This window comes from Cynara cardunculus (assembly GCF_001531365.2).
Source record: "Cynara cardunculus var. scolymus isolate 2C chromosome LG 9, CcrdV1, whole genome shotgun sequence".
NCBI classification, from domain to species: Eukaryota; Viridiplantae; Streptophyta; class Magnoliopsida; order Asterales; family Asteraceae; genus Cynara; species Cynara cardunculus.
Window position 1 is genome coordinate 3,867,797 of NC_037536.1, and position 8,794 is coordinate 3,876,590.

At 35.7% G+C, this 8,794-nt stretch overlaps 1 protein-coding gene across 8 annotated transcripts in view; it reads right to left on the bottom strand.

Moving 5' to 3' along the window:
- Window positions 1-2,868, bottom strand: part of LOC112518145 (anaphase-promoting complex subunit 5) — a 53,195-nt gene extending 50,327 nt beyond the window's left edge. For 6 of the 8 annotated variants that reach the window (XR_003069790.1, XR_003069791.1, XM_025125736.1 and 3 more), the window contains exons 1-4: window positions 2,738-2,868; window positions 2,448-2,637; window positions 908-1,067; window positions 637-803 (exon numbers count right to left, since the gene is read on the bottom strand). Coding sequence is in view for 6 of the 8 variants with exons in the window: in XM_025125736.1 (XP_024981504.1) it covers window positions 637-803; window positions 908-1,067; window positions 2,448-2,618 (498 nt within the window). In the remaining 2 variants the exon portion in view is untranslated. Of the gene's footprint in view, window positions 1-636; window positions 804-907; window positions 1,068-2,447; window positions 2,638-2,737 lie in introns of those variants that run through there. The other 2 variants (XM_025125737.1, XM_025125738.1) reach the window with 2 other exon arrangements.
- Window positions 2,869-8,794: the final 5,926 nt, after the last annotated feature.

Consider the following 8,794-nt stretch of genomic DNA (forward strand, 5'->3'; position numbering starts at 1 on the left):
CTGAGATAAAAAATAAAATGAAATATTAAAAACACGATGTATCTCGCTACATTGCGCGAGTACGCTTCTAGTTAAATCTAAATTAAATTTCTTTGTTACTAAACCTAAATTAAATTATAATTAAAAAAATTTAATTAAGGAAATTACACCAAAACACAAGAACTTCTAAAAAGATTAATTTGATACTAATATTGATATTTTTTTCAAAATTTTATGATATTTTTAAATTTATATTTTATTCAAAAATAATTTATTATCATTTCCTCAAAACCACATAAAACCGTATTATATCGATATAAAAAAGATATAAAATTAAACACTAAAATCAAGATGTGTTTCGATGCAACGCACGAGTACCTTTCTAGTACTATCAAATACCAATATTAACAATATCAATATTTGAATAGGTTCATCATCCAGTTAGCAACCACCTATTCAATTTTTCACTCAAAAGAGTGGTGTACAAAATACCTCAATTTAAACGGCTAAGATTGATTAAAAGTTTGATCTGACAGCTAAAAATCATCAAAAATCTTTATCTCTCTTCTATTCACTGTCAGTAATGTATATACCAAGGGAATAGATAAAGTCTATTAAAGGGATTTACATTTTAAACAATTAAGAGAAAAAGTATACCTCAAATGACAGAATATTGAAGGCAAGCAAGCAACGACGAAGATACATTCCAAGGTTGCTATTTGGATCCAAATTTATTTGGTCGTCGTCAACAATGCTTGTTTCAGGACCCGCAAGGATGCCTGACACAGTTACATTAAATTCCATAAAGTGTATAGGACATGCAACTATAAATAATAAATATTGTTCACATAAGTATTATGCAATGCAACAAAGAGAGTAGCATAAATGAAGATGTCAGGACGTAAGTTATAGAGAAATGAGTGCTCACCTCGTAACTCACTGAAAAAGGTAAAGAGGTCATCTGGTGATGATAATGATGATAACCTACCGGTTACATGATCACTTAACCAATTATCTAATAATCCACCAAATTCCTTCAGTAGCTTCAGGAATTCATCCAATGTTGGCTCCAAAATATCATCACATGACTTCAAGACAGATCAGGAAAGTAAACATATTGAAAAAACAATTTTAACAAAGATACAAAAGCAAACATGTAGAAAAACGCAAGAATAACAATGATTGGTTGATCACTGAAAAAATAAGGCTGATAAATTGGTAATTTCATCTCCCATGGCCCAAATTGGGAAGTTAGAAGATCTTTATAGCATGAACAAATGAAGTTTTCCTACCAAAGGGCCATTGGCCCAAATGGTACCAGGTAACCGCACCTTCCTGGAGGTCATGGATTCAAGTCTCACCTAAGGTGTGAAGTATGTGTGAGTTTAATTTGCTGTAAATAAATATTATATACATAAACAATGAAGGATCCCTAATGAATCTTTCTATATGATTAATACCACAAATTTTCTTCTAGGCTGTTGTGGAATAATTATGGAAACAAGATATTAGGGTTTATATTCAAGACCCAAAAGAGAGATTGCTGGGACTTATGAGCTACTTGGTCTGGGTCCTTAATAAGCTAATCATTTAGTTCCTTGCTAGGTGATCCATCTCAAAATGGGATGGCTATCTAGAGGAGGTACATTTGCATTACTGATAAGCATTTAACAACGAGCCCAATATTTGGTAAACTTTGTTCTTATCTAATTACCTATTCGGATGAACTTACAGAAGTTTAGAACCTGTTTTGCAAAACTACAAGGGACCTTTCGACAACTCAACTGGCAAATAAAGGCTAGCTCTTGGGGCTCCTCCCCATAGGTCGCTAGTTCAAGTCTTCTCAGGGACATTGAGGGTTTTCCTGGTTGTTATCTTCATGTCCTGTGGGATTAGTCAAGGTGCATGCAAACTGGCTCGGGCACCCATGATACCAACAACAGGGGGACCTTTCGACATGGTTGTAGTGGCGTGGACAAAGTGTCATGGAAATCAAACACGGTATTGTTGGGTGGCCAAGGTTTTATACTTAGACACCTAAAATTAACTACAATCGTTGAGAACCTCAAATAATCTCAAATTTATGTCGCCCAAATGGATAAGCATAATACGATACCAAAACTATAATTCCATAAGCCTCAAATTACATGAAGCTTTTGGCTTTCAGTTTTGTGCAATTTTAAACGAGTTACACAATACCTACGTCTTTTTTTTTGTGGTTACTCGTTTTAATTTATAGAAATTCAACTCCTACTACTATATACTCCCCATTGATAAATTTCTTCTCATAGGTTTGAACCCGTTTTTCAGCTCCTTTTTCCTATAAAATCTATAATTAATGTTAGAAGACGAAATGATCAATGGTAACTTGTGGTGAATGCATATCAAGAAAATCAAGATTTGCATAATTTATACGTCCTGACTCCTTTACGGGACGAATCAACTAAAGTTAAAAGGATAATGTTTACCTTTGTAAGTGCAATCAAGAACAATCCAAGACGATTATGCTGAGAAACCGAGGCAAAAGGGAATGGCACAGAATATTGACCAGAAGGAGCATAGACCTGCAGAAGTATGCAGATCGATACTTTGTGGGGAGTAATTACAAACCCACTTTGTGGCTTCAAAATCCCAGCCATTTCTACAACAAACAAAACCCTTTTTTTCCAAAAGAGAAAATATTGATTAGAAGAAAGCTTCAAGTTTTGATAAGTAAGAAAGAACAGCATTCAAAACTCCGAAAGAGAAAATCGCATACGAATAGTTACGAGTGCTGCTGGTGCTGCTCGTGGGCGTTCAGGTCAGTAGAGGGAGCCGTAATCGGAGGGAGCAGCAATGTGCGAGCAAAACCCCTGTATTCGGGGACACACGACGTAGTTTCAGAATTGTGAATCGTTTGGCAGGTTGTATACAATTTTGGGATTTTTCCATACCGAAATATGAATCGTTTCCTTCCTTTGAATTGCATAGTAAGCTTGTTCGATTAGTTTTATCAAATTTTTGGGTTTCGGGTTCATGGATAGTTTATCTTTTTTATTCGAACCAACCGTCTAGATTTTAGAAATGACTGATTTACTCTTTGATATGAATTCTATAATAAATTGTTAATTTATTTTTAAGGCAAATGATATTTTTAAAAGATAAAAATTATTTGAATATCAAAATATAAAATGAGAAAAAAAATGTAAGGAGAAACAAGAATAATACACCATGAATTTTGGTGGATCAAGTTCTCACATCACTATAAATCAATCATCGCAGAATTCGAAATCAAAAGATGTAAGAATCAATGTAGAAAAAGAAACCTGTTAGGTCAAATTTTCCCACAGACTAAACAATTAAAAATCAATATCAATATATATATATATGAGAAGAAATCAATCTAGAAGCAAGAAATCAATCTAGTAGCAAGAAATCAATATGGAGCAAAAATCATTGTAGAAATCGATTTACAAGCAGGAAATCATGGACTGGTTGCAGTAAAGGATGGTCGTTGGTCGTAAGAAATGTTGATCTGATCGTCGATCACTGGAAAGATTGCAATCACCGAAAAGAATGGTTGTCATTAGTCGATGGAAAGGAGGTATACAACGGTTAGGTTTTTGAGAGGATGCGTGTTTTTTAGATCAAGTGTGGAACGTGTGTTATTAAAAAAATAAGGGGTAGAGGCGTCACTTTTTGACTGAATGGGAAAACAACATTTTTCATCTGTGCAATTAAGTCGTATGTTGTGCAAATAAGTCGTAAGTAAATAACCCAAAAGGATTGTGTGAATAAGCCATAATTAAGTTGTAAGTAACACAGCCTCTCAGTCATGTATGGATAAAGTTGTTTGTGTGGATTGATCTGTTTGTATAAATTAAAAAGGTTTTTGTTTGGAAAAGTTTTTCATATATGAAAGATTCATGTTTTTTAATTGGGAGGAACAGGTTTCGGAAAAACTTGGTTTTCTGCATAAAACTTCCTCTTATAAACCTACTAAATAAGTCACTTCCTATATCATTAAACACTACCAAGCATTCATTTATAGTTGACTGAATAAGCTGTGAATTCCATTAAGCTGTTAACCAACAAACCCTTGATAATTAATAGATCGCTAATTTTTCAGTCACTTAGGTTTTCATTTTCTGCATCCAGTCATGATTTTTATGGCCTTACACCTATGCATAGGCAAGCCAGGTTTTCTGGATACATGATGGACCTCTTAATTCTTAAATGTTAGACATTGTTTAGAAAATATAAGCTAACCTATTTTATAGGTACACGTTTCGATATATATAAGCTAGCTTAGTGAAACGATACTTAGAGTAGTATTTTGATAACTTATTGTCACTTTTTCTAATTATAACTTTCATTAATATTAATTATTATTTATTACTATTAATTATAAATAAATATTAATAAAATTTAAATATTACTGATATCAATAAATGATTTTTAAAGAAAAAGAAATATTAATAGATATCCTTATTCAACAAACTTATGTTGAAAATCAAACTTTTATGAAGAAGATTTATATAATCTTTCTTCTACAGATTTAAGATATGTAGATTTTTCTGGAATTTACCCTAGAATTAATAACCTTCAAGGATCATCTCCTTAGGAGATTAAATATTGGTACAATAAATTCGATTTATCTTACTTTTCCTGATTTCCTGAAATTTTTGAATTACCTTGTTGGGTAATGTTGGGGGTTAGAGATTGTTATTTTAATAACCCAACGATAACCCCAAAAGATATACTGGTTCTAAATTTTTTACCTGCAGGACCATATTTTTTTGAAGAAAAAAAATATTCAACTTACCATTTTGTCCAATTGGCAAAATCTGAAGTTTTTTCAATTTTGATAACTAATAAAAAGACAAAATTCCAATTTTTTTGTGAAAATGATATTCACTACAGAAAGACACTAGGCATCCGAATCATCCTGTAAGGAATGGAAGCCAGCTTTAAGAGAGGATTTCGCACTTTGGTGAAAACAAGATATATTCATCGATAATGATCTCTCTAGCAAAATCAACACCTAGAGTGACGAAGAATTATCTGAGCACAAAGATAAATCTTTTAGATAAAGAGATTATTAAATGTAGCCCACAAGCCAGTACAAGATATGTCAATTCAGATGACATAATAAAGGAAGATGTTCGTCATGCTCTTCGGATAAAGGAAAAGAGACATATGAAGATACAAGTGTCAATCTAGCATCTGATAACGAATAAAGACAAATGGATAAAACACATGGGCAGCAAATGGATAAAACACATGGGCCCACCCCATGTGTAAAGAACATGGCTCTTGCCACCTGCATGAAGACATGATATAGATGAATGGCAGAGACCCTTCCCAAGGAGCCTCCACCATCACCCAATGAATTGATGAAGGATGGTGTTGATCCTCTCTCAAAGTGATTTGATGATAATCCTTTTTCACTTATACGTTGTATTTATGTTTCTGTCTTTTCAGTTCCAGCGATCTTCATTGAACATGTTCAGTGATCGCCGAAGAACTTGTATTGTATATCTATCAAAAACAGAGATACTTCAAGAAGACAACACTCACACCAAAGAACCTTCAGCAAACGTCGAAGACTGAAACTGAAGATTAGAGACTGGCGAGTACGTGATCTGAAGTGGTACTTAGTGATTACAAGCCTGTCTATATATGTGTGAAGACTGCTCAAGCTTCAGCGAATGATGAAAAGACCTTCAAGTCATTCCAGCATTCAACGATCAAAGGAAGTTTGCTTAGCACGATTGTTGTTGTCTTGTCCTTATGCACACAAAGGACAAACCCATACCCTTATGAAAGTTGGTACGGTACGGAGCCGACTAGTCGACTCTATTGTCCACCAACTTTAGGTAAGGATGTCTACTCATGAATAGTGCTTTTGTACTATTCACTATAGCAAAGGACAAGCCTTCCTCTTAAGGCTTGACATGCACTTTAACCCTACCATATTGCATTAAATGAACATTTAATGCATTGGGTATAAATATAAGTGTTTCTTCTCTATGCAGAGTGCGATCAACTCACTCTTTAACCCTAATTCTTACTTCAAGCATTTTCTAGCTTAAGTAAAGGATCTTCTCTACATCATTTCTTTTCTTGTATTTACTAAAATTTAGTGTGTAACTAAAGATTGTTTAGATAGGTTTTTATCACCTTATCTTTCTGCAAACAATCTTGTAAAATATGTATTGATCTTCTTTGCCAATATATATTTTAAATTTGAAAATATTGTGTTTGTATTCATCCCTCCCTTCTACAAACTGTTTTACTAATCTTGTAGACCCTCAAGGGACCAACAAGTGGTATCAGAGCAGTGCTTTCTCTCTCTCTCTCTCTCTCTCTCTCTTTTTGTTTAGCTGTTTTCAGTATTAGTTTATCTCCTTTCTTAGATAATTTTACCGCTTACAAATGACTTTACAAATTACAAACACACACACAAAAGATAATGGCTCTTTTGCCAAACCTCCCCGGTTTATCCGTGACAATTTTAGTCTTTGGAAGAACCGGATGTCCCTCTTTCTAGAAGGTGTGGATCCTGAAATTCCACATTATATAGAAAATGGACCATATATTCCATTTGCTATTGCTCCGGCTGTTCCAGCAACAACTACGACTGCCACGATTCCTGAACGGCAGATTCCAAAGCTCCCACATCAATGGAGCGATGAAGACAAGAAGAAAATAGCTATAGACACGCGTGCTTAGTTTATAATAGCTATGTCTCTTCCTGATGAGATTTATCACTCAGTGATGAAACTCAAAAATTCTAAATCAATGTGGGACACACTTTGTGTCCAATATGAAGGAACCACTCAGGTTCAAGAGACCATAAAGATCAATCTAGTAAGACAGTATGAAAGTTATCTCTGTGGAAAGTCTGAGACGTTGTCTGAAGTACATCAAAGATTTAACCACCTTCTTATTGATCTTAGGGCTGTCGGTAGGGAATATTCTAATTCTGAAACTTTAACCAAGTTTCTAGAATGCCTTCCTGAGTCTTGGGACACCTTTTCAATGTGTCTCAAGATGTCAAATAACATGTCCATTCTTTCTTTTTCTACTTTATACAAGATTCTGCTTAACCATGAGCAATCTCGTCAACTGAAGAGGAATCTTGTAAAAGAGTCCAGGGAAATGAAAAGCTCTCATTTGGCTTTGATCTCTGAGGCTTCTTCAGTTGAAACTTCTTCTACCCCTTTTGTTTCTTCTCTTCCTCATGTTGTTATCACGGAGATAGATTCTTTTATCTCTGAGGACATTCCAGAATCTAATTTAACAGATTTTGATGAGTCCTTGGCACTCCTGACTAAGTCATTTAAGAGGTTCGCCAGTAAGAGCAACTTCTACAGATCTCCTCAGCTGTCCCTTAGGGAAAAGCCAAAGTCTGAAAGAATAGACAAGGCTTCAGCTGTCTGCTACAACTGTCACCGGCCCGGACACTTTTGTAGGTGAATGCAGATCAAAGAAGACTACGACGCCATCTTCTAAAGCTCCTTCCTCCTTCAGGACCAAAGATGAGAAATACTCAAAACTGAAAGAGAAGTACAAGAAGATGAAGAACAACCAGCGAAAGGATAAAGGTCTTATTGCTGAAGAGCATGACTGGGCTGAGTCATCCGATGAATCATCCTCAGATGAAGAGGATAAAGCCTATGTCTGCTTGATGGCCATAGATGCAGATGAAGGATCTTCAGAAGCATCTACTTCCTCTTTGGCCTTCTTCTGTGCCTTCACTTTAGACTTCTCACCCTTCTGAGTAGCGCACTTCTTCTTGATTAATCCCACCATGTCTTCGAATATGAGCTGTGCGTAATCAAGGGGAAGGTTAAAATAGATTCCATATACAATGGAAAGCATGGCGCGTGAGGCTTGGTCATGGCTGCCGACCTTCCCTGTTAGACAACAATTCACTATCGAAAACAGAGTGTTCCAAATAGGGGGAAGGCCTTTTTGTTTGAATTCAGTCCTTTTAACAATTTTAGTCTTGGCACTGTAGGAGTGAAATTCAAGAAATTGAATTAGTTCAACGTTTGTTGGGGTTGGGGCGAAGGTATCCAAATTAAGAGTTTCCAAGGAGGGTAGACGGAGGGCTGTTCGCATGGTATTCACATTTAGTTCCAATGGAACAAGCGATTTCACAGTCGGATGAGAAGCATAACCTACGATGCTCAATCCAGAATTATCTAGGGTAGTGATATATAAGCTTAGCAAGAATTGGGTAATATATGTTTCAGGGGTAGGTTTAGTGGCTGAGAGAGCATAGTATAATGGATGGTTGCGAAGAATTTCAATGAGAGGATAGGTGAATTCAGGAAAACCAAATGAAGAAGGAGCAAAATAATAGTTATTGGGTTTTTTTACCAGGACCACTTTCTCGTATCGATTTTGGAAAAATGAAAGGGCATGAGAAGTTAGTGCCTGGGATTGGGTTACTTCGTTGTCGCTTGAGACATTTACAGATTAAGCGGAGCCGGAAGAACTGGAAGACATATTTGCAAGTTTGGCCGGAAATCTTTAAGTTCGTCGGAGTAAGGAGAAATGTAAAGGTTTACGTTTTGGGGGAAGGGATATTTATAGTGAGGGATTTGAAAGCGAACCGTTTATTGGGAGAAATAATGTGATGAGTGGCTATAGGGAGTGACGAATCAAAAATATGACACGCGATGTTGGGAAGATGCACGATTGATGACGTGCGCCCCCGTTTCTGACACGCGCGTGATTTGCTTTAACCCTTACCACAGAACCACGCGCACCATATCAATAATAGAGAACTATAAGAGAGTTCTGTCAGAGGCCTAAGGGTAAC